At 45.3% G+C, this 27,104-nt stretch overlaps 1 protein-coding gene across 1 annotated transcript in view; it reads right to left on the reverse strand.

Moving 5' to 3' along the window:
- Positions 1–21,919, reverse strand: part of LOC124624022 (cyclin-dependent kinase-like 4) — a 237,731-nt gene extending 215,812 nt beyond the window's left edge. The window contains exon 1 of the mRNA XM_047149083.1: positions 21,821–21,919. Within this exon, the coding sequence (XP_047005039.1) occupies positions 21,821–21,837 (17 nt within the window). The 5' untranslated portion in view covers positions 21,838–21,919. The remainder of the gene's footprint in view (positions 1–21,820) is intronic.
- Positions 21,920–27,104: the final 5,185 nt, after the last annotated feature.

The raw sequence follows: 27,104 nt of genomic DNA on the forward strand, positions 1-27,104 counted from the left end.
CTCAGTGTACAGTCGTGGGTTGAACCAGTGAGCAGTCGTGAGGCCGTATACGTCTAGTGTCTGAGTGTTAATTGAGCTAGATCATTGATTCCGTGAATACCAACACGTTTCACATGTTCGCTCATGCAAAAAATGCAGACATGTTGTTTGTGTATGGGTACTGTAATGGTAGCGTCCGCTCGGCTGTCACAGGATACCAGAGACATTTCCCTGCTCGATGAACCCCTTGTTCTAGGTTATTTCCCAGTGGTTTTCAAAGATTACGTGAATCCAGAACACTACCCAGTGCACACGTAGAATCAGAAAGTGAGGCCGTCTAATCTGTTTAAGAAAAGGAAGACATTTGAGCCGTGCTCTCTCCCAACTATGCGTTCATGAACTTCGCTGTCTATCTTTGTTTGGTTTTCCGCCCTTGTCGCGGTTACGTTGTGGTTCTTCCTCCTTCTATGTGTGGCAGAAGTAATGTGTATCGATATTTGCGCCGTGTACCATCTTTGGTTTGGTGCTTATAGTTTCCGGCAAGGGGGTCTGGAGGGAGTCGGTCGGTTGTTGCGGACGAGGGAAGTTACGTCCGCATGGTGCAGTCGGCTGGGGCCGCTGGCAGCCCCTGCCCAGCGTTGAAGCGTATATGGAGCTGTCCGATCGCTACGACCTTCGTGGTATGCCGACCCAGGACGTCAAAGTTGAGTAGTGTTTTTAACGACTCAAGCTTCGTCTATTCATATTGTGGTGGTTCGCTTTGGTGGTTTGCTGTTGGAGAGGTTTTCCGGTGAGCAACACCGAGTGGTTCTCCTGCTGAGATTTAGCCGCCATGCAGTGCAATTAACTTTTTTTGATCGACTATGATTTGAGTGCACCAGTGGAATTTTCTGTCTTGTGGCCGTTAGTGGTCTGGTTACCTGTCCTGGACACTGACGTAAATTCAGGCAGTGTTCCTTTGATCTAAGTTAACTATTACCGCGTTTCAAATTCAAGTACAAGCGGAATTTGCTGCTGTAACTGGGCGACCTCTTTTGATGCTAGTCAACTGTCAGGATGAGCATTACTGCAAAGGGCATTTGATTCTAAAGCATTATGACAGGGTGAAAAACACTAAATAAATTACTTTTTCTCTCTTAACAACATGTGGGCAGGGTGGGTTCTTCCTTAGCTTGGGTATGAGGTAGAATGAAACAGCATTTTTACATAAGATAACTTTTATTGAAGATTTGTACAATGGTTTCCTTACTGGATTGTTCTGGCTGGGAGAGCGGCAGCTGTGTCGTTTGCGAAGCCTTCTGCTTGCGTGAGCGGCGGCGTCTGATTACGCCTGGCGGTGTGTATCTCGTGTCGCCGTTTCGCCCAGTTGACTAGAGACGCGCATCGTGCTGTGGCCCATTTAATTATTAAGAACGAAGTCTTGAATCCGATGGTGATACCTTGGATGTGGCATCCCAGTGTTTCTCTCTCTATGCGGCCGCATGTGTTGTGCGTCGGCCAGCGGAGCGGTGCGGCGGGTGAAGGCCAGTGTCCCGGACTCGAACAACGGACTTTAGCTTGCCAGTCGTCGGCTATCAGATCTCCATCACCAGCTCACAGGTGACTGCTGATGTGAGGCCGTCTCCTTCCCGTCCTCACGAGTCACCCGGGTACATAAAAATCAGTCTTCAAATACCTTCTAACTTCTGTCTTCTGGCGGCGAGGCTGCTGCTTCCTATTCCATTACAGGGGCGGACTTGGTGCTTCTGTGTACGATGCAGTCTCTTCCTGCATGACGGTTTTCAGCACCGAAACTGAACTGAAAACTGCTCCTCGGGCCTACTGCATCTCGCGTATTTATTCACTTCAGTTCACTGGAGGTGAACGACTTCACTCTCATTGCCTCTTCTGCCACATTGAAAAGCTTCTCGAAGAATCTTCTTAACGTCGGTCATTGGCTCATGGAATGTAGGCGAGGGCCTTTGATCACATGTGATAATTGAGAAACACGTGAGCCGGTCGGGCGATGCCCTGACGGCTGAATCGACAGCTTCCGCTTATGTGGGGAGGGCGATGGCTTCTCCTGAACGTGCTGACTTCGCAGTCATTACCTCTTCTGCTCTGCCCGCTGTTTGCCCATGTGTAACTCTTCTAAACTAAACTAAGTTTTTCATTTATTTTCTAATTTCTACTTCACATTGATTTCACTAATTTATTTACCTATCTTAAGTACCACTCAACACTGCCTAGTGGCTGTTAGTGTTCCGGTTACCTGCCCTGGCCACGAAGTCCTTTCCTCACCTGTTGTCACTGTCCAACATGGCGTGTAATTTTGACAGCTAATACATACTCCATTGTGGATTATAACGTTTGTAACATTGCCGGTTTCAGTTCTCATGTACTGATTGATGGGAAGCAAGTCGTTGTGTCGGTCGGTCCGTAGCTGTCCCCTGGTTGCGTTCTGACGGATCAAGTATAGTTGGGCTCACCACCTGTCTCGCCTAAGTGAACGGGGTCAGACCGACCTCCCTGAAGGCTTTCTGAGTGCCACCGGTGTTTAATTATCTGTTGTCAGCTATTTTAAATTTTAGGCTTATGGTTATTTGTTTTGTTTTCTCAAAATTTTGAAAAATTAATTTTAAATTTAACTTTAAAGCTTGAACACTGCGGCCTTTTGCCTTTAAAGATTATGGTAATATATTTTGAAAATTTCGAAGTTTAATTATGGCCCTCAACCATTGGTATTGCACCTTGCGTATGTTGCTTCTTTAAATTATTTTATTGCTATCTTAATTGGATTTTAAGATTTCTTGTTGTTAAACAATTTAATTGTGGCCCTCAGCCAATTGTGTTGCACCTTGCGTATGTTGTTTTTTGAATTATTTTATTGCTGTTGGATTTTTATCTTGTTAAGACTTCTTGTTGTAGGCCTTCAGACGTGAAAGAGTTGCATTCTGTAAAGATTCGGCTACGTGCCGCTTTGGTTGTAAAGGTTATTAAATTACAATAAATGACAATTAGAAGCAGAAACTAACCTCAACCCCTTGGCTCTTTCCACAATCTTATTACCTGTTCTGACCAGCGGGTTTAGCGGGCGTCTCAACATTATTTCAATGGTACAACGGAGTACCGCCACCAATATACGGCGCATTAGCCGTCAACTCGATATTCCGCAAACTCGTGTGTGGCGTATGCTACATTCCGAGGGATGTAGCGCGCCCAACATCTGCAGCCAGGTGACTAAGTAAGCAGAGAATAGTTTTGTGAGGGTTGGCTGGACACAGAGATGTCGTGCAATGCACCTTCTTTACAGGTGATGCTACATATACATACAACAGTATCATAGACACCCGTAGTTCTCATTCCCGGACGATCAGGAACCCATGCGAAGCTAGGGATACAGCATTATAAGTTAGGTTATCAGTGAACGTCTGGTGTGGTACGACTGATGATTTATAGGGCTTGTGTTCCTGCAAAACAGCACGACAGACGCAGCAGACGCACATTACCTGATAGACATATACCTCCACTTTTGGAAGATATGATATTTGAGTAACGACGGTAAATGAACCTGCAACACGCTGGATCACCGACTCACTGTTCCGGAGACAAGTTTCCCAGCATCTGAACAACACTTTTCCTCAACGGTGGATTGGCCATGGTAAACCCACCAGATCACCCGATCTAACACTATTAAATTTCTGTTTATGATGTGTACGCTAAGGAGGTGGATACACGTGAAGAACTTGTCGCTCGCATTACCGACGCTACTCTCACATTAAAGCCCACCGAGATGATGTTCGATGTACAACACAACACACCATCCGACGCGTTGACAAGAGCATTATGATGGATGGGGGACTTTTTTAGCATCTCATGCAGGATGGATCAGCCATCTGTCCCGCCATTATTCTGTCGATCACATCACCTGTACAGCATATCGGTAAGTAATATTCACACTTGTCCTCATAATCATTCATGGATGCGTGTCTTCTTCAACCCGCTCCAGTTCCATAGCGGTCGAAAATCGGATATATGCCCATAGGACTTATTCAATTTATTTTCACATTATTATGTGACATTCCTCCTGAATTATCCCGTATTTCTTGGTGTGCTTCCAGTTTTGAAAATATCAAGCACAATTTTATGTTCCATCGGGCAGCGACTCACGTTTCATGGACGTTAATGAATCATTAAAAAAATCACCAGAGTGACAGCTCAGGTGTGAAGGCTCATCGTTTGTTCACCAGAGAATTGGGTCGCCATCACTGTTTCTCTCTTCAGGCTATACCCCTCACTGTGGCCGAGTTGTAGTGGGATTCCACTGTACACGACCAGAGGCCACAAATAAGATAACGTAAAGCGCGAAGTGAGGACAATACCGCAGCACTAGCAGCCAGTATTGAGGAAGACACAGTGTGTCAGTTTCAAGACGATCTCAACGGTTGCGGTTATCGGAGACATCAACTTCTGAATCTTGCGAAAGGATTTGGCTCTGCATTCAAACAGAGTTGAGTTAATAATCATATACAACCGCTCGCTCGACGCAAGATCCGTACCTAAAGACTGGAAAGTTGCACAGGTCACACCAATATTCAAGAAAGGTAGCAGGAGTAATCCAGTAAAATACAGACCCATATAATTAACGAGATATGCAGCAGGATTTTGGAGCCTATATTGTGTTCGAACATTATGAATTACCTCGAAAAGAACGGTGTATTGACAGAGAGTCAACACGGATTAAGAAAACATCTTTCCTAAATTGATCCCATACTTCTAGATTTCCAGAACGCTTTCGACACTGTATCAGACAAGTGGCTTGTAGTAAAATTGCGTGCCTATGGAAAATAGAACCAGTTATTTGACCGGATTCATGATTTCTTGTCAGAGAGGCCACAGTTCGTAGCAAATGACGGAAAGTTATCGAGTAAAACAGAAATGATTTCTGGCATTCCCCAAGGTAGTGTTATAGACCATCTGCTGTTCCTTATTTATATAAATGATTTAAGAGACAATATGAGCACTAGTCTTAGATCTTGATGCTGTCGTTTATCGTCCATTAAAGTCATCAGAAGATCAATACAAATTGTAAAACGATTTTGAAAAGTTATATGTATGGTACGAAAGTTGGAAATTGTCCCTAAATAATGAAAAGCCTGAAATTATCCGCATGAGTGCCAAAAAGAATGCGTTGAACTACGGCTACACGTTAAATCAGTCAAATCTAAAGGTGGTTAATTCAAATATATACCTAGGAACTACAATTACGAACAACTTAAATTGGAAAGAACACACAGAAAACGTTTTGGGGAAGGCAAACCAAAGACTGCGTTTTATTGGCAAAACACTTAAAAAAAGTAACAGATCTGCTAAAGAAATTGTCTACACTACGCTTGTCCGTCCTCTTTTGGAGTGTTCCTGGGCCGTCCGGTATCCTCGCCAGAGAAGTTTGACGGAGTATACTGATAAAGTTCAAAGAAGAGGAGCACCGTTTTGTATTATCGAGAAATAGGGGACAGGGTGTCAGTGATGCATGATTTGGGGTGGATATCATTAAAACAAAGGTGTTTTTCGTTGCGACGGAGTCTTCTGACGAAATTCTAATCACCAACATTCTCCTTAGAAAGCGAAAAACCTTTTGTTGGCGCCGACCTACATAGGGAGAAATGATCCTCACAATAACACAAGGAAAATCAGAGCTCGCACGGAAAGATATAGGCGCTCTTTTGTTCGGCGCACTGTACGAGATTGGAATAACAGAGAATTACTGTGAATGAGGTTCGATGAGCCCTCTGCCAGTCACTTGATGATTTGCGAAGTATACGTGTAGATATCTCAGAAACTGAAGCCAACTGATCGCAGATTGCGCAGTGAGTTCGCTCATTGCATCGTACAGCAGTTGGAAGCTGCTCCTGATTTCGATGAAAAAATCATCTTCTCAGACGAGGCTCAGTCTTAGTGGTCCGTCAACACATGAAATTGTCGTTATTGTAGCGAGAAGATCCCACAAGTGGTCCATGAGGTGCTGTGTCGTTCAGAAAAAACTCCTTGTGGTAATGGCAACCGCTACGGATCCACGGTACGCGGATATTTGTGGCCAGAGCTTGAGACCGCAGATTCTGAAAACATATGGTTCCAGAAGGATGGCACTACGTGCCGCACACGTACGTACACTGCCTAAAGCACTCAGAAGGAGAGGAGGAAACGAAATGAAACCTCGCGGGTTGTGAGGGTAGTCGGCCAGTGTGGCCGTGCGGTTCTAGGCGCTTCGGTCTGGAACCGCGTGACCGCTACGGTCGCAGGTCCGAATCCTGCCTCGGGCATGGATGTGTGTGATGTCCTTAGGTTAGTTAGGTTTAAGTAGTTCTAAGTTCTAGGGGACTTATGACCACAGATGTTAAGTCCCATAGTGCTCAGAGCCATTTGAACCATTTGTTGTGAGGGTATGTGATGATACTATGGTGCTTACAATATCGAGTCGAATTTACAAAGAACTTGGCTCTGTGTACCGACTTATCAATACGCAACGTGATGTTATTTCTGACCTAAATGCATGCACAAATCCGGTTTGAAAAAGGTATCATACAGCCACTGTGTACTCTCCCGGGGAAAGTGGGCCCACAAATGCTATTTGATATCCTGGGTACTGACAGTTGGATGGACATGACGTCCAAGCTGGTCCCACATACATCGGGGACAGATCTGAGCACCCACGGGGGCACCTCAGAATCACGCAGACAGTTCTAGAGTCACGTGCTATGTGTGGGCGAACATAGTCCTATTGGAAAATTGCGGTCTGGCCGTGACGTACCGTTGTGCCGCCACATTTCTGCTGTGATGTGAAGTCACACCCGATGGCTGCTCCCGCCATTAAACCTGCGCCTCTCCAAAATGTTGGAAGAACGAGACCTCTATCAAGGTGGCCGTCATATTCTCCGACGATATCCAGCCATCAGCAGACCATGCTTCAAGAACACGCCAGACTTTAAACGACGCAGTTTGTGTTGTTGTGTTAACTTCAAGGCATGGGACGCTTATTTCGTAGCACATTTGCGGCTAGTCTTCGGCGAAAAGTGCGAAATGGTACTAATTGTTGCAGGCAGTTCGTTACTTGTTCTCGGATGGCAGGCGAAGATGTGAAGGTGTTACGATTTGCCTACCTCACATGCAGTTCAACATGGGGCCAGCCACATCAGAACGCCCCACAAATCTGAACATTGCACGAATCTACCATCCGGCCGAGTGGAAACTGGTTATAAGGCTCCTTTCAATTCTCTCAGGTGCTGCCTCACACAAGTAGCTGGCTTTCCCTCAGCATGTGTGGCTGTTCACGTCCCTTATCTACCTTACCGAACACGAACAACACTAACGCGCCCTGGTAGCCGTTCTACCTGTCACAGAGAATTGCAGCTCTGATCATTTACATACCGTGTACGTGTTCGAAGTTACACTGACATCCGTCGCTGTCTTCTGTGTGCTTCACTTTTTTTGGCAGATAGCGTAAACATACCGTGATCGGTGTTCGCCGGGTTATGTTGACACGGTAGGAGATCTTTTGACGTGCGCGAATAATTTTTTAACGTGCTGCCAAATTCTGGTACTGACTTTTTTGTAACGCAACTACACTCCTGGAAATGGAAAAAAGAACACATTGACACCGGTGTGTCAGACCCACCATACTTGCTCCGGACACTGCGAGAGGGCTGTACAAGCAATGATCACACGCACGGCACAGCGGACACACCAGGAACCGCGGTGTTGGCCGTCGAATGGCGCTAGCTGCGCAGCATTTGTGCACCGCCGCCGTCAGTGTCAGCCAGTTTGCCGTGGCATACGGAGCTCCACCGCAGTCTTTAACACTGGTAGCATGCCGCGACAGCGTGGACGTGAACCGTATGTGCAGTTGACGGACTTTGAGCGAGGGCGTATAGTGGGCTTGCGGGAGGCCGGGTGGACGTACCGCCGAATTGCTCAACACGTGGGGCGTGAGGTCTCCACAGTACATCGATGTTGTCGCCAGTGGTCGGCGGAAGGTGCACGTGCCCGTCGACCTGGGACCGGACTGCAGCGACGCACGGATGCACGCCAAGACCGTAGGATCCTACGCAGTGCCGTAGGGGACCACACCGCCACTTCCCAGCAAATTAGGGACACTGTTGCTCCTGGGGTATCTGCGAGGACCATTCGCAACCGTCTCCATGAAGCTGGGCTACGGTCCCGCACACCGTTAGGCCGTCTTCCGCTCACGCCCCAACATCGTGCAGCCCGCCTCCAGTGGTGTCGCGACAGGCGTGAATGGAGGGACGAATGGAGACGTGTCGTCTTCAGCGATGAGAGTCGCTTCTGCCTTGGTGCCAATGATGGTCGTATGCGTGTTTGGCGCCGTGCAGGTGAGCGCCACAATCAGGACTGCATACGACCGAGGCACACAGGGCCAACACCCGGCATCATGGTGTGGGGAGCGATCTCCTACACTGGCCGTACACCACTGGTGATCGTCGAGGGGACACTGAATAGTGCACGGTACATCCAAACCGTCATCGAACCCATCGTTCTACCATTCCTAGACCGGCAAGGGAACTTGCTGTTCCAACAGGACAATGCACGTCCGCATGTATCCCGTGCCACCCAACGTGCTCTAGAAGGTGTAAGTCAACTACCCTGGCCAGCAAGATCTCCGGATCTGTCCCCCATTGAGCATGTTTGGGACTGGATGAAGCGTCGTCTCACGCGGTCTGCACGTCCAGCACGAACGCTGGTCCAACCGAGGCGCCAGGTGGAAATGGCATGGCAAGCCGTTCCACAGGACTACATCCAGCATCTCTACGATCGTCTCCATGGGAGAATAGCAGCCTGCATTGCTGCGAAAGGTGGATATACACTGTGGTAGTGCCGACATTGTGCATGATCTGTTGCCTGTGTCTATGTGCCTGTGGTTCTGTCAGTGTGATCATGTGATGTATCTGACCCCAGTAATGTGTCAATAAAGTTTCCCCTTCCTGGGACAATGAATTCACGGTGTTCTTATTTCAATTTCCAGGAGTGTATATACTTTTATCTGTCGCATTGTGAAGAGACTTCAAAGTGTACCTCAGCGCTGCAACAGCTGTGAACCTTGATCAATAGTAAAGAGACTACAGCGCCCCTCAAGGTGGGTCCTATTGTGAAAAAATAAATAAAATAATTCCTTACATTTCGGGCATGCAGCCTCGCAATTACTACTTCTACAATTGACATTTCGGCCGCGAATCGTCCAGACACCCTGTAGCGACTTACTCTCAGGATGAAATTACAACGAAATCCAGACCTTCAGTTGCTTACAACGGGTACAGTTGAAAATGTGTGCGCCCAGATCGGGACTCGAACCCGGGATCTCCTACTTACATGGCAGACGCCCTGTCCGTCTGAGCCACCGAGGACACAGAGGATAGTGCGACTGCAGGGACGTATATCTGGCACGCTCCCCGCGAGACCCACATACCCAACTTACTGTCCACACACTACATTTGTAGTGCCCCTGCCCACTATACTCATTATTCGCGGCAGTCAATCTACCGATTCCCGTAAGTGTTCCGCACTGAAGAAGATCATTGGCCGGTAAGCCTTATCTATATGAAGATGGTATACGTTCTTTCGGACAAGAAGTTTTGAAAGAAATACAAGTAATATTTTTGAATGTGATGATGATGGAGAGGGTTGTATGGGTGCACGAAGGCAAGGCCTTCAGCGCCCGTACAGTAACAGATTGAGACGGGTGCCAACAAAATACTCAGAACAGTAAGTTAAAACAGAACGTAAAACACAGGTAACAAGGTTGGAAAAATGTATGCCTACCCACACCGAAACGTGGGACGAAGCATGCCGTCAGCAGTAAAACATGGACAACACAAGAAGAGAGTGGTAGAGGGAGCTAAAACAATATAGCAGATGGAAGTGGCTGGCTAACCGCAAGGAAAAAGGGAGGAGCCAGCCACTGTGCAATACATTAAAACCTCCAGGCCAGAGTCCAGACACATCACAAAACTTTAAAACCCTAGACACACACGTCTCATCATTAGCTAAAACACAGGGCAGATCCCCATTAACTTGTGCTTCTGCCCTTGTATCACGGTATGAAATGCAGTCTGTTAAAATGTGGCGGACAGAGAGGTGCACACCACAAGCATAAACGGGGGATCCTCCCGCCGTAATAGAAAGCTGTGTGTGAGAGGACAGTGCCCGATCCGAAGACGTGTGAGGGCCACCTCTTCCCGCCTGAGCAACCGGCGGGAGGAACGCCACGGCCGAGTTGTTGACTTCACCAACCGCAGTTTATTGGACGTCACCGCCAGCCATTCTTCCGCCCATAACTCCATGCACTTCTTGTGGTGTGCAGAAATGACAGACTGCAAGGGAATAGGACACTGGACCACGTCCTGCTCTGTGCAGGCTTCCGTGGCAGCCCGATCGGCCTGTTCATTGCCCCATATTCCTACATGACCAGGCACCCAGCAGAAGGACACCTCCTTACTCCGCCGTTGGAGCAAGTACAGTTGGTCATACACCAGCTGGACCATTTCCTCAGTTGGATACAGAAGCGGTAACATTCAGTCCACCTGTTACCATAGGCATTTCTTGATGTGCGAGTGTTATCAGCCGAAAGTGCGTTCTGCGAATAATGCAGTCCAACAAATCTCATTCTTTCTACATTTCGCCTCAGCAACAACCTCACGGTAACGTGTATTAAAATCTGTTACAGTTTTCCATATAGTGTCTACGATAACTGCAAAGTGATGCGGCATTTCTACACAAAATATTGTTTACCAATGTAGTATCGTTTACCATCCAAGGCATAACCAATGTTCGCTATTTGCGCTACTGGGCTGTTGAAAATCTGAGCTGGCTGAAAGAAGCTATAAGCAACATCTCTGTCGTGTGGTATGGGCTTTTCAGGCGTCGAATCATCGGACCATAACATACGCTGCCCCAGTCGCTGGAACACAACTCTGGACAACAGGCTATCCATGCGGTACAATGAACGTGCATATACCATCCATTTCGTACAGATAATTATAGGCCTTAACTGAACATATGGAGATCGTCAGATCTGCCTTCGGGAACAGAAAATGGCCTGCACTCTCACCAGACTCAAATCTCTGGAGTTTTACCTGGGAGGAAAATTATAACAAGAACTCCACAAGGAAGCACATATGCCTCTCAAAGATGAAATGCCGTATAGTAGGGATTAGTCTAGATATAATTCATTGTGCAAACTGTTTTTCCTTAATCGCTTTATAGCTTTTATGGGATTGATTTTATAGTCAGCCAATGGATATTGTCATATCTAATTGAAAGAATGCAGGAAGTTGTTCTCAGTAATTCAACCAATGTCATCAAGAGAAATTATTATGGCTGGGGAGAAATCATGTGTGGAGTTCCTCAAGGCTCAATCTTGAGTCCGTTATTGTTCATCATATACGTAAACAGTTTTTTTTTTTTTTTTTTTCTTGTGGATGTCACTAGAAGTATAATCAATCCAATTATACATACAGAAACGTATGAAATAGTAAACAGTGTTCTTAAAACTATCATTGACTGAATTTCTGCGAATGGTTTCTCTCTGAATTTTAAAAAGACACAGCATATTCTGTTCTGCACACCTAAGGCTACTAACCAATGGTTAGTGTAACACATGGGGAAGAAATAATAAATATGGTGAAACCTTCAAAGTTTTTGGTGACCGTATTGATGAAAATATAAACTGTAAAAAGGCGCATTTTGGAGCTCCTAAAATAATTTAATTCAGTCACATCTACACATAGAGTCATTGCAAATCTTAGGGAGAGACAAATCTGCAATTTTACATGTTTTGCATTTAGCATTCAACAATGTCATACGGAACAATCTTCTCAGGGGGCTCATCTTCAAGAAAGGAATTATTCGTTGCCCAAAACCGTGCTGTAAGAATAATAAGTGGTGCTCACTCACGTCTTGTTGACATATTTTTAAGGAGTTAAGCATTTTGACTACTGCTTCACAGTATACTTAATCCCTCGTGAGGTTTGTTGTAAATAATGCACCGCAATTCAGAAGGAATAATGATGTACATAATTACAGTACCAGAAGAAGGAAAACATGACAGTCATTATGCCACATTAGTGTTGTCGTTATCACAAAAAGGAGTTCACAGTGCTCCAACCAACTCAATTGTACAAAATGTAGACTTACAGCAAGGTAAAACTGGAAAACAAACTGAAAAAACCTCTTTATGACAACTCCTATTTCATATAAGAATTTACATTATTGGAATGTGCAAAGAGTGGTTAGTATAAATTACTAACTCATAATAACTCAGCGATAAAAGTCAAAATTTAGACGACTTAACATGTAATAATAATATGTATGACTCCTACCTGAGTCTCATATTTGCTTGCATTCGGTATAGCAGAGCAGAGATTTGTGGGAAGTCTTCTCCTGTTGGCAGGACAGTGGGCTGCAAAATTTTTATCTTGTTACTTTCTGACCAAGTTCCACAGGTAATATGTTTAAGAAGGCAACTTCCAATGCACATTCCAGCGCCACAGTAAAATTGTAGAGTTCAATTCAAAAAAATAGTCGTTTTTGTAATAAAGTAGATCTAAGCGTTAAAAATTACTTGCGTACCTCAGAAAATTTAACGCCTCGTAGACGATAACATAACGAAAGCCGCGCTTCGATAAATTTACTCGTTTCTAAAATCTTCTCGGTAGTCTATTTTAGCTGATTAGAATTGTACATGCGCTCATTGAACCCACCTCTATGGCTAATGGCTTGCGGATAAATAATGATCGGGATGACTTCCCTGTATCGTCGCTGCCTCGCGGAGTATACGACGCATTGTAAACGCAACGTCCATGGCTATCTTCCTTTTCTTCTTTCACTATCACAATACTACTCAAGTACAATGAAGGTGCTACTGGCAGCTATCGTGGGTTTTAACAGCAAAAATGCTAGTATCGGTGCAGGGCAGATCTTTCCCCAATTCAGTGATGGGTGGGTTGTCGTTCACGGCTTTCCTGTATTTAAAAAACTAGAAGTACATATTCTAACAAACAAGACCGCTACTGTACAGAATTTTTAGTGACGACCGGTTTCAGCAGAATACGTTGGCATCATCAGATATTCTGCAGAAAATTTTACTGATTCTTGACCAAATGCACCTTATATCTTGTCGTATCACAGAACAATATTTCATGAACATGAGAACAATAGTATAACTGCAAGTGAAGCATAAAATAACTATTACATACAACAACGTACATTTTGCACTGATTATACAAACTCACATTCGCACATTAGCCTGGGTCTGGATCATACGCTAACAACCCTAGTTCGTGAGGGTGTGGCTGGCCAAGTAGTCGTTATGAGATGTAGGCAGCTGGAAGGACCAGGGGAGGACATCGTCTGGTGATAGCACCAACTGCCACTGTCGTCACGGTGAACAAGTCGCGGGACGGTGTCGGGGCCTGATGGTCCTTTGTCCGGATCCATCGGCATGGCTGCACTTGTCTGCAGAAAGGGGGGGGGGGGGGCGTACTTGAGAACAGCCTCTTGCGAAGAGCAGCTAGTATTGTACAATATGGTTCGTGGAAGGAAGCTAGCAACGTCTATGATGTTTGCCGCTGTGCAGTCACGCCGATTTTACCTCACACGTTTGGTATCGTGACTGCACCAGCAGTAATGTGGTAAGCTGTTTCGTGGAGCTCCTGCCCTTACCATTGCTTCAGAAATCGTAACTTGCAACTCTCCTCTTTCGCACTTCGCCTGTTATAACCAGATCTCTCTCTCTCCGTCTCTCTCTCTCTCTCTCTCTCTCTCTTTCTCTCTCTCTCTCTTTCTCTCTCTCTCTCTCTCTCTCTCTCTCTCTCTCTCACTCACTCTCTCTTGGGTCTGGGCTAAATTGTTGATTGTTTTCTTTGTGCATTTGATGTGTTTCTCTGTTTACTTGCCAGTCCTACAGGACAGGAGATTGGCTGCTCGTCAACTCACTGAAAATTGTGAGAGCTCTAGAAATAACGTGTAACAATGCTACCTCACATTTCAGTTCCTTTTTTTTGTTTTTGTTTTAGGGTTTCGTGCCTCAATCTGTAGAACGGAACACTTATGGCATCGCTTTGTTATCCGTCTGTCTGTCTGTCTGGCTGGCTGTCTGTCTGTGGGACGTTCAGATGTAGGCCGCGCCTTAAGATCTGCGGTCCCTTGGAAGTGTACAAATTTCAAGCTTCTAAGTCAAAGCAATCGATACGGCCATTTATGTAAAATAATTTGATAGAAACTAACACATCAAAACCCATAGAGTATTCCCGTTGACCTTTAATGGTATTTTTTTATCCATCTGTCTGTTTCTTTGTCCGTCTATTCAGACCCTTTCTCTCTGGAACAGTTGCGAGTATCAAGCAAAAATTTATGTCACATATTAAGGTCTACTGTTCATCGGTGGCATAAAGATTCTAATCCGAGTCAACGCAGTCAAAAGACATGGCCATTTATGTCACATATTTTGACACTCTACAACTCACACATGAAAACCTGTAGGGTTATACCCGTTGACACCTAGTCTCATGAATTTTTTTCAAGAAGCGAAGTTTCACAGTACAAGTAAAGGATAATACCGGAAAATTGTTAACTTGTAATTATATCACACGAAAAAATATTTACTTACCTTTTTTCCGTTTGTCTGTCCGTCTCTTAAGACCCCTTTCTCTCTAGAACAGGTTGGCGTATTAATCTCTATTGTCCCTTGGCGGTGTAGAAAAGCTACTAAGTCAATGCAATCAAAAGATTCGGTCATTTATATCACATATTTTCATAACCGTAAACTCACTCATTAAAACCTATAGGGTACTTCCCGTTGAGCCAGAATCATGAAATTCGGCAGGACCCGTTGTTTTACAGTACGAGCAAGAAAATCTGAAAATAGTTAAAGTGTAAAAATAACAATAAAAATATCTTTTCCCGTTTGAACACGTTTTTCAGTCATCACCTGTAAAAAGCATAATAGAAGAACGTTACTGCATGCAAACAGTAAATGTTTTAGTAAATGAATAAAAATGATTTATTAAATCTTCTCTCTCTAAATATTCATATTAGGTGCATTGTGCTGCCACCCACTGCCAAGTACTCCATATCAGTGACCAAAGTAATCGTTAGACATCATGAGAGAGCAGAAGAGGGCGCTCTGCTGAACTCACGGATTTCGAAAGTGGTCAGGTGATGGGGGTCACTCGTGTCATACGTCTGTAAGCGAGATTTTTACACTACTAAACATTCCTAAATCCATTGTTCCGATGTGATAGTGAAGTGGAAACGACCTCGTCTGTTGACTAACAGACCACCGACAGTTGAAGAGTGTCGTAATGTGTAATAGGCAGACATCTATCCATACCATACCACAGAAATTCCAAACTACATCAGGATTCATTGCAAGTACTATGACACTTAGGCGGGAGGTGAGAAAACTTGATTTCATGGTCGAGCGGCTGCTCATAAGCCACACATCACGCCGGTAAATTTCAAATGACGCCTCGCTTGGTGTAAGGAGCGTAAACATTGGACTATTGAACAATGGGAAAACGTTATGTGGAGTGACAAATTACCGTAAACAATGTGGCGAACAGATGGCAGGGTGTGGGTATGGCGAATGTCCGGTGAACGTCATCTGCGTGCGTGTGTAGTGCCAACAGTATAATTCGGAGGCGGTGGTGTTGTGGTGTGGGCGGAGGGGGAGGGGAGGCTTGCACCGCTTGTTGTTTTGCGTGGCTCTATCACAGCACAGACCTACATGGATGTTTTAACCACCTTCTTGCTTCTCAGTGTTGAAGGGCAATTCTGGGATGGCGAATGCATCTTTCAACACGATCGAGCACCTGTTCATAATGCACGGCCTGTGGCGGAGTGGTTACACGACAATTACATCCCTGTTATGGAATGGCCTGCACAGTCCTGACCTGAATCCTATAGAACACGTCTGGGGTGTTTCGGAACGCCAACTTCATGCCAGGCCTCACCGACCGACATTGATACCTCTCATCGTGCATGACTGCGATTCCCCAAGAAACCTTCCAGCACCTGATTGAACTTATGCCTGCGAGAGTGAAAGCTGTCATCAAGGTTAAGGGTGGGCCAACACCATATTGAATTCCAGCATTACCAATGGAGGGCGTCAAGAACTTATAAGTCATTTTCAGCCAGGTGTCCGGATACATTTGATGACATAGTGTATATAAACTGAAGCCCCCCGCTCGCTTCTGTTTGTACGACCAGGTTAGTCTGAGGAACTACTGTAGAGATTTCATTCGGTCTTGGAATTCTGGGACCAGTATCTGGCTCGTATCGATGTCGATAACAGTCAAAAACCGTTGAGACTCTCTATTTCCAGGATGGATAAGGTATATACATACGCAACTAAGTTTATACGGAAACCTCAGTTCGCGAGTCCTACTTGCACTTGGAAATTCTTTTTAATTTCAGTATACTCAAGTTAACTTTGTTTACTGTTTTTCGTTAGCTGTAGGTTTCCCTTTACTAATTATTTCATTAACCATACCTGCAGTAGGTTATGAAGCAGATGCCTTCATTGTCCAGAGACAGGAAGATTAGGAGGTGGGTGATCCTCTCTGCTTGATAGGGAAACAATCTTAGGCAACAAATCATCCATCTTACAGTGAAGGTCAGTTATACCATTCTCCAGTCTTCTGTTATTCTGAAAACATTAACTAGATGAAAGGAATTACTTGTTGTACAATAAAAGAACAAGATCGCTGGAATTAAGATGAAGACTATACAGTGGATAATCAAAGAGCTCCCAGCCGATTTCCTTTCGTCGTTGTGCGTTGAGCCGTATTTGGGTGAGCATTGTCATGGAAAAGCACAATCCCATATCGGGACCCTCATTCTGAATGGCCGCACGAAATTTCCTCAGTGCTTTGCACTAACCGTCAGCGTTGACTTTCTCACTTCTGGCTTGAAGTCAATGAGCAGAAAGCAGTTCCTGTGCCAGAACACTGCACGTCACTTTCAGCACACTGTCTGAACTTGTATTGTATTGTATTGTATGTTAAGCGGGGGCCTAGAAACGACGGAGAGGCTCCGTCCCCGTCGCAGCTGCAGTGGTCCACAACCCCACGACGACTACCACAGTCCACTTCACCCCTCCCCCGCCCCACACCGAACCACTCTTTCAGGGTTCGGCTCCCGGTGGACCCCCCACCCCCCTGCCCCCAGGGAGCATTGGCGTGGTAGAGTAATGATGGTGTACGCGTACGCGGAGAACTTGTTTATCCACCAATCGCCGACATAGTGTAGCTGAGGCGGAATAAGGGGAACCAGCCCGCATTCGCCGAGGCAGATGGAAAACCGCCAAAAAGCTATCCACAGACTGACCAGCTCTCCGGACCTCGACACAATCCGCCGGGCGGATTCGTGGCGGGGACCAGGCGCTCCTTCCCGCCTGGTACGCCGTGCGTTAGACTGCACGGCTAACCGGGCGGGCTGTTTGAACTTGGTCTTCACTTCATATCCATTGTGATATCAATGACACGGTTTCTAGGATAAAGTCTCTTCACCCATGACAATCCTGTCAAGAAACTCGTCATTGTCAGGAATGTCAATGCTCCACCTAAGCGATTTATGTCTTCTGATGTCAGGTTTTTCGTCACCCAACTGACACCAAATTTCTTGAACTTCAGGTATTCAGTGGCAATTTCTTGCAACAAGGATCGCTATATCTGCTGAAAATGGCTGCGAGGTACATTTCTCTTAAATGTTATTGGTGTTCACTGGGTGTGACTCCCTTCGTGGGTTCATCAAGACGGTTGAGCGAGGAGGCAATGGGAAAGACCTGTGTCATGGCCAAGGCGTCAATGGTTTCGTCTGAAGAGGTCTCGGGAGACCCAGTAGTACCGGCCGACCACAGTGTCATCCTTAGGCTGTCAATGAGACGCCATTAAATTAACATCCATTTATTTGTGAGAGTTATACAGTGATTGTCTCCTCCTTGGCGCAGCCTGGTAGCGGCTGTGCTATTTCCACGATGCAGGAATGTTCTCTGTGGCGCATCAGTGCCATCCTGGAATCTGTGGTTAAAGCACCTGGTGTTGCCTACTGTCAGTTCCATAGCTTTGTGCAGTGCAGAGCGGTGGTTGGCATATCCTCAAAGCGTAGTGGGGCTGTGGAGCTCCGCCAAAGGTTCAGTGCTGTCATTGAATGTAGTTGCACTTAGGCTTGCCCCTTGTTGATGGATGTTGTGTTGATGTGAAGGTTGATCTCTCAACAGCAACATGGCCAAATAGCCAAAGGGCAGTTCCTGTACATGGCCTGTAAGGTGAACAGAACAGAACAGAATCGATGCCTTCGAGATGTGGTGCTACAGAAGAATGTTGAAAATCAGGTGGGCTGGTAAGTAAGTAAGTAAGGAGGTCTCCACAGAACCGATGAGGAAAAGAACTTATGGAAAACAATAATAACGAGAAGAGACATGAGATCTGTTAAGACAGGGAATGACTACCGTGGTACAAAAGGCGACTGTAAATGGAAAAAACTGTAGAGCAAGACAGAGACTGGAGTACATCCAGCAAATAATTGAGGATGTAGGTTGCAATTGCTACTCTAAGACGAAAAGGTTGCCACAGGAGAGGAATTGTGGCAGCGCACATCAATCCAGTCATATGACTGGATGAATAAGAAAAAGGTGGAACACACATTACCAAAAAGTGGTGGCATTAGGCATGTGGCTCCCAAGTTGACCAGCTTGCAGTCAGACAGATCAGTTCTTCATCCACAGGAGTCTGCGTGGCCCTCATATTAAGTCACCTTTGTGACCACAGGCGATAGCACCTCATAGACTGTAGCCACAGATTTGTAGAAGGAGACTTCAAACTGGTAGTTGCTAGCAACGATTCATTGTATGCCACCAGGTCATCTTGTAACTAATGGAGCTGGCCGTTCATCAGTATGAATAATGCAAACAAAATGACCAGACTCTGTGCCATGAGTGGAAAGAAGGAGAGGGTTATACAGTGGTCATGACGTTATTCCCCTGTACAGGTAGCCTAATGTGTTCTAGCTTTTTGAGCGTGTCAGCCTTCTCTGCTGGACTAAAATTCAGTCTCAGAGCTTTGGTGCACTCTTTCCTGCAAGGTTAGGAGCCTAAAAGGCGTTCTTGCGTAGTCTTTAGGTGTAGTCACTCCACACTTCCCCATTAACAGGGCCGGCCGCGGTGACCATGCGGTTCTGGCGCTGCAGTCCGGAACCGCGAGGCTGCTACGGTCGCAGGTTCGAATCCTGCCTCGGGCATGGGTGTGTGTGATGTCCTTAGGTTAGTCATGTTTAAGTAGTTCTATGTTCTAGGGGACTTATGACCTAAGATGTTGAGTCCCATAGTGCTCAGAGCCATTTGAACTATTTGAACCCATTAACAGGTATCATCATGCCTCTTTTTCAATTATGTCATGGTGCTGAACCAAGTGTGCTGTCTCTCGCACAGTCTGTGGCAATGTATGCCTTACTTGTTCATGCTCCAGCACTGCGTAGTGTCTATATTCGTTACTCAACCATTGCCTACCATGCAGGCTGGTTCAGCTAAAAACGTTTTATTCTTCGCTCTAGTACTGTTGTGCAACAATGTGCTTTTGCACCAGCTCTGCAAAGTCGCCGTTGATAAGGGACAGTCGCCCACAGTCCTCCTCTAAATAGAGCTTCAGAAAATTGCCTGTAGCAGCGGAACGTCTTAAGTTTTATCATGAGATTCGGCCTATCCACCTAACATAGCTAACGATAAATTTCGTTTGAAGCTATGATTTACGCACTAAGAAACTTTATCATAGATCGAAACTCATGATGAGTGACAGAAAGAATAAGAGCTGCCATTTCCAGGCAATGCTTCAGCGATGCTGCCAACGATCGATACGTTTTTGGCCAACATACACCATCTGATAAAAAAGTGAAGTTCCCAGAAGGAGAGGAGAGAAGGAAATGAAACTTCATAGATTGACAGGGTATCTTACATTATTTCAGTAATTACAAAATAAGTAAAATTTACAAATAATTTAGCAATATGAGCTCACTTATCCATATGATGTTCCACCCGTGTGGCCTGGTTGCAGGCACTGACTCGGTTGAGAAGGATGTCAAAAAACCGTTGCATCCTCTTCTGAGGCAAGCCATCCCACAAATACTGTAACTAGTCCTTGACATCTTCAATGCTGGCACTGAAATGCAGCTGATGTCTTAGCTGGTGCACTTCTATAGAAGACAGATACAGAGATGTTTCTGGCCACGAGAATACCATAACAACATGTAAACAGCTTATAGAGACATGTGTCATGTGTAGATAAGGATTATCCTCTTGAAAAATGGCATCAAGGTAATGTCATACAAGAGGAAACACTCACTGACACAGGATGTCTGTGACTTATCGTTATACTCTGACCTCTCAGACACTAACAGCGGTATTTCTCATGCTCTAACATCAGGAGTGACACCACCGTGTACCTCTACAAAACAAAGGAAGAATAGGACCTCTCTCCAGGACGCCGACATGTTAGCCAGCGATGGACATCAAAGGGTAGTATAATACCACGATTCATTGCTGAGCGAAACATAGCCCCATTCATCAGCAAATCATGTTTCCCAGTCACGGCACCATTCTATATGCTGCCGTTTGTTTTATGGTGTTAACGACAGCCTACACACGGGGTGGTAATTTGTTAGGCTGACCACTGGTGTAGGGTGACACAGAATGTCGCAATATGTCTGCCCTCACATTCCCATGCAGTCGTTTATCGAGCCACAGATCTGAATACTGCACGGCTCGACCAGCTGGTCAAATAGAAAAGACGACCCTTTCGAACTCTGTCATGCGCTATTAAATGTGTCTCGAGCAAGTATGCGTCATCTACATATCCTTCGTAGTGGAGGCTCAACATATGACACTTTTCACGCCCTTGTATATCTTACCAGACCTTATAATAATACTAAATCACAAATAAAGCCAATGCATTCTGGTGGCATTCCTACCTACAACAGTGAATTTCAGCTCTATTCATTTGTATACTTGCTGTATTGTGTACGAGTGTAAGTAGGCTGTTTATGTTTTCTCTATGTAAGTAGGCTGTTTATGTTTTCTTATTGGCAACGTTACGTAGCGCTCAATATGAAAATCACTGGCTGTGCTGTGTGCAGTCTGTGGCTAGTTTGCATTGTTGTCTGCCATTGTAGTGTTGGGCAGCGGCAGCTGGATGTGAACAGCGCGTAGCGTTGCGCAGTTGGAGGTGAGCCGCCAGCAGTGGTGGATGTGGGGAGAGAGATGGCGGAGTTTTGAAATTTGTCATGAACTGCTATATTTATATATGATGATATCAAGGTAAATACATTGTTTGTTCTCTATTAATATCTTTCATTTGCTAACTATCCCTATCAGTAGTTAGTGCCTTCAGTAGTTTGAATCTTTTATTTAGCTGGCAGTAGTGGCGCTCGCTGTATTGCAGTAGCTTGAGCAGCGAAGATTTTTGTGAGGTAAGTGATTTGTGAAACGTATAGGTTAATGTTAGTCAGGGCCATTCTTTCGTAGGGATTTTTTGAAAGTCAGATTGCGTTGCGCTAAAAATATTGTGTGTCAGGTTAAGCACAGTCCTGAATAATTTGTTAAAAAGGGGACGTTTCACGAGTACCAAGTTACAGATGACTATATCGTCTGACTGGTTCACTTTTTTCGTTTGGCAGTGTATGATAGTTGAATCATATTTTGCGCATGCTTTATATTTCAGGCTAAATACGTTTAATTTAAATAAGAAGGAAAACGTAATTTGAGGAAGACTCTCGTAACAGCTGCTTACACTATGCTTACCTCAAGTACAAGAACATTATGCACAGTCGTATGAGGCGACCTCTGCCGCTGGACGGAGCTCAGCTGTCAGAGAGCTGCCTGCCAACGCTCACCCTCCTGACGGCCCACACTGACGCTATCTCAAGGGCAACCGCGCCAACTCGCTGGGCGCGCAGCCACCCCCGTCTCCTCCTCCGCCCTCCCCCACCACCCGCAGCCGTATTCCTTATCGAGATCCCGGGTAACAACTCCCACGCCTTCCTCTGCACTCTCCCTCCAATCCCCGCCCTTCCCCCCCCCCCTCCCTCTCCATCGTCCTTATCGGGATCCCGTGTAACAACTGCCCGCCTGTCCCCCGCCCCCCCCACCCCCTTTCCCCTAGGCGCCGCCCACTCCAGCGCCTCGTTACAGCACCTATTTCCATATTTGCATATTCATTGGCTAGCTCTCTGCCACCGGCTATTTCTAGTGCCTTTCAGAGCCTTCCGAAGGATCTCCTGGCGCAGTTCCTCCGCGTCGATTCTATGTAATATTGCCATGACAAGCACCCAATTCTCGGAACGCACTCCATTTTCGAACACCAAACAAACTGAGGAATCTCTCATTTCTTACGCAGAAAATGAAATAATTCCCACACTTTAGCAATATTCTGAAAAAAATCACGCCGGTCTTTATTGAATTCCTTGCAGAATGTGCTTCTCACAGATTTTTGTAAATAATTGGTTTTTAAATTAAAACCGCCGAACTACATTTGCTTCCATAATACGAAGGTTATTCGGAAAGTAAGGAACCATCGGTCGCAAAATGGAAACCACAGTGAAAATCCGATGAAGTTTTGCACAGGTGTATTGGGCAATGTCTCTAGTAAGCCCGTCGAGCGCGTTACGCCGTTCTTTTTAGTTCTGAGCACACGGGCAGCACATAAAGATACCTAGAATAATAGTGTCTACCGCCAAGTACGAGAGCCTGGTGAGAAATTTCGCCTGAAGCTATGCAGCCAACATTACACAACTGTCGTGCGATTTCTTCTTCAAGACAATCCTCAGCCGCATTCTGCAGGGGCAATGAAGAAGCTCCTGCATCGTTTTCAATTGGAAATATTTGATTACCCACAATACAGCCCCTAATTGTCTCCCTCTGAGTTTCATCTCTGCTCACATGAACCGCTGGCTATGAAGACAACATTTTGGCACAGACAACGAGCTGTAGACCAGTGTAGAGAATTGGCGGAAAGCACTCGCGGCTGCCTTCTATAACGAGGGTATTGGAAAGTCAGTACAACGCTACGACAAACGTCTAAGTCGGATCTGCGACTATGGAGATAAATAGCTGGGAGTTGTAGCTAACTGTTGCAAATAAAACAGTTTTGATTTTCACTGTGGTTTCCATTTCGCGACCTGTCGTTTCTTACTTTCCGAATAGCCCTCTTGTAAGGGAGAAACACAAAAACAAGGCGCCAAGAAACATTAGGCACATGACACGACATCTCAGTTGGATTTTATTTCACTGGTGACGCGCAGAGTCATTGCATACCAAGTAGCTGTAACTAATCAGCTAGTTTCGGTTGTAGTCAGTAGGCTTCTGCCAGCTTCAAAGGAGAACGTCTGTTATTGCTCTAAATCCTTTTTTATACCGTGAAGTACCATTGTCAAACATCTTTTATAAAAGCCCTTTTGCAAAATCTTTGACAATGCCATGGATTACTCGTATACAGGGTGGTCCTTTGATCGTGACCAGGCCAAATATCTCACGAAATAAGCGTCAAACAAAAAAACTACAAAGAACGAAACTTGTCTAGCTTGAAGAGGGAAATGAGATGGCGCTATGGTTGGCCCGCTAGATGGCGCTGCCATAGGTCAAATGGATATCAACTGCGTTTTTTTAAAATAGCAACCCCCATTTTTTATACATATTCGAGTAGTACCTAAAGAAATTTGAGTGTTTTAGTTGGACCACTTTTTTCGCTTTGTGATAGATCGCGCTGTAATAGTCACAAAGATATGGCTCAAAATTTTAGACAAACAGTTGGTACAGGTAGGTGGTGGTGGTTTTTGGGGGAAGGAGACCAGACAGCGAAGTCATCGGTCTCATCGGATTAGGGAAGGACGGGGAAGGAAGTCGGCCGTGCCCTTTGAAAGGAACCATCCCGGCATTTGCCTGGAGCGATTTAGGGAAATCACGGAAAACCTAAATCAGGATGGCCGGACGCGGGATTGAACCGTCGTCCTCCCGAATGCGAGTCCAGTGTCTAACCACTGCGCCACCTCGCTCGGTGTACAGGTAGGTTTTTTAAGTTAAAATACGTGGGTACGTTTGAACATTTTGTTTCGGTTGTTTCAGTGTGATACATGTACCTTTCTGAACTTATCATTTCTGAGAACGCATGCTGTTACAGCATGATTACCTGTAAATATTGCATTAAGGCAATAAATGCTCAAAATGATCTCCGTCAACTTCAATGCATTTGGCAATACGTGTAACGACATTCCTGTCAACAGCATGTTCGCACATGCATTGACAATGCGCTGACGCATTTTGTCAGGCGTTGTCGGTGGATCAGGATAGCACATATCCTTCAACTTTCCCCACAGAAAGAAATCCGGGGACGTCAGATCAGGTGAACGTGCGGGCCATGGTATGGTGCTTCGACGACGAATCCACCTGTCATGAAATATGCTATTCAATAGCGCTTCAACCGCACGCGAGCTATGAGCTGGACATCCATCATGTTGGAAGTACATAGCCATTCTGTCATGCAGTGAAACACCTTGTAGTAACATCGGTAGAACATTACGTAGGAGATCAGCATACATTGTACCATTTAGATTGCCATCGATAAAATGGGGGCCAATTATCCTTCCTCCCATAATGCCGTACCATACATTAACCCGCAAAGGTCGCTGATGTTCCACTTGTCGCAGCCATCGTGGATTTTCCGTTGCCCAATAGTTCATATTATGCCGGCTTACGTTACATCTGTTGGTCAATGACGCTCCGTCGCTAAATAGAACGCGTGTAAAAAATCTGTCATCGTCCCGTAATTTCTCTTGTGCCCAGTGGTAGAACTGTACACGACGTTCAAAGTCGTCGCCATGCAATTCCTGGTGCATAGAAATATGGTACGGGTGCAATCGATGTTGATGTAGCATTCTCAACACCGACGTTTTTGAGATTCCCGATTCTCGCGCAATTTCTCTGCTACTGATGTGCGGATTAGCCGCGACAGCAGCTAAAACACCTACTTGGGCATCATCATTTGTTGCGGGTCGTGCTTGACGTTTCACATGTGGCTGAACACTTCCTGTTTCCTTAAATAAGGTAACTATCCGGCGAACGGTCCAGACACTTGGATGATGTCGTCCAGAATACCGAACAACATACATAGCACACGCCCGTTGGGAATTTTGATCACAATAGCCATACATCAACACGATATCGACCTTTTCCGCGATTGGTAAACGATCCATTTTAACACGGGTAATGTATCACGAAGCAAATACCGTCCGTACAGACGGAATGTTACGTGATACCACATACTTAAACGTTTGTGTCTATTACAGCGCCATCCATCACAAAGTGAAGAAAGTGGTGCAACTAAAACATTCATATTTCTTTACGTACTACACGAATATGTAATAAAACACAGTTGATGTCCGTTTGACCTATGGCAGTGCCATGTAGCAGGCCAACCTTGGCGCCATCTGGTTTCCCCTTTCAAGCTAGACGAGTTTCGTTCTTTGTAGTTTTTTCGTTTGATGCTTATTTCGTGAGATATTTGGCGCGGTCACTATCAAGGGACCACCCTGTATATCATGAAAAGACAGAATGAAATGAAAGTATACTGAAAACAAAGTAAAAAAATCAATGTGAGCGTTTACTTAATGTTACACATCTTAATGAAGAAAACGTAAAGGAGAAACTTTCAACCATGTCCAGTTAGGAATTGTATGGAATGGCTTGAGAAGGCAATGAAAACGCCAGTAATGGTAACTGCGGCAGGTAAAACAGCCTGAACCCTCCTGCCATGCACAACTTCCTAACCTCCCAATGTATTTCAGTTTCATATTATCACCCTAGTACCAAGACATAGATCTCAGTTTCTTCTGCCTCAACGGTATTGACACCTGTTGCATCCTGTTTAGTGATTTCCAACGCAAAAACACAATTATCAGATCTGAAATATTTGTAAAGTGAAGAGAAAGAGTTTCATTATACCTGTTTATTGTCATTAACACTTACACTGATGAGCGAAAACACTGTATTCACTTGCGTAATAACATGTTATCCTAATGTGTCACCCGATCGCGTCCCGCACGTATTCCACCAGATTCATATCAGGCCAATTTACTGGCGGACACATCAACGTAAGTACACTATCGTGCTCCTAAAATCAATGCTGCACGGTTCTGGCCTTGTAAAGCAGACAGTTACGCTAGAAGATGCCATTGCCATAGGGAAAAAAATCACGCAATAATGTTCACGCAGCCTACAGTTGCCATAGTGGTTTCAGTTATTACCACAGGTCCCATGGAAGCCCAAATGAATGTCCCCAATACCACAATACGTCTCTGGCCTATGCCCGTGGCGCGATTCAGCTTTCGAGCAGCCGTTCGCGTAGTTGACAGCGTATCCGGACACTGCCATCGACCTAGTATAGTAAGGAACGTGATTATGGGAAAAGTCGACACGTTTCCATTGACCCTCGGTCCAATCTCGGTAATCCCGACCCCTCTGAAGTAATGATTAACGACATCTTTGAGACAACATCAGAAGACGTGGGAGCCGTTTGGTGCAGAACTCGTTTCTGTATGTCCATTCTTTTCTCAGGAGGTCTTTGGGGCGACGGCCGTTTACCATTGTGACAAAATAAAAAAACCTTCAGCCGTCCATATGATTTTATTTTATATTGTTGCAACCAGTTTGAGCACTTCAGTACACCATCTTCACACTGTAGTTGATGCGGAACGGGTTGATACGATCCCTATATATATGTCGTATGTGTTGCGATGCAGCCTACTGACTCTAAGTCAGTTGGCAGTTGATTGTTAGAGTGCTGACACGTAGGTTTTCAGATTATCTGCGTATCCAGTTATGGTGGCAACTGATGTTTCATATATAGGGATCGTATCAACCTGTCCCGCATCAACTACATTCTGAAGATGGCGCACTGAAGCGCCGAAACTGGTTGCAACAAAATAAAATAAAATCATAAGGACGGCTGTAGGTGTTTTATTTTGTCAAGTACACTTGGTTCCACCGCAATTCAACAACTTTCCGAGGCTGCTCGTCACGATTGCACACGAAC

Source organism: Schistocerca americana, chromosome 1 (assembly GCF_021461395.2).
Source record: "Schistocerca americana isolate TAMUIC-IGC-003095 chromosome 1, iqSchAmer2.1, whole genome shotgun sequence".
NCBI lineage: Eukaryota > Metazoa > Arthropoda > Insecta > Orthoptera > Acrididae > Schistocerca > Schistocerca americana.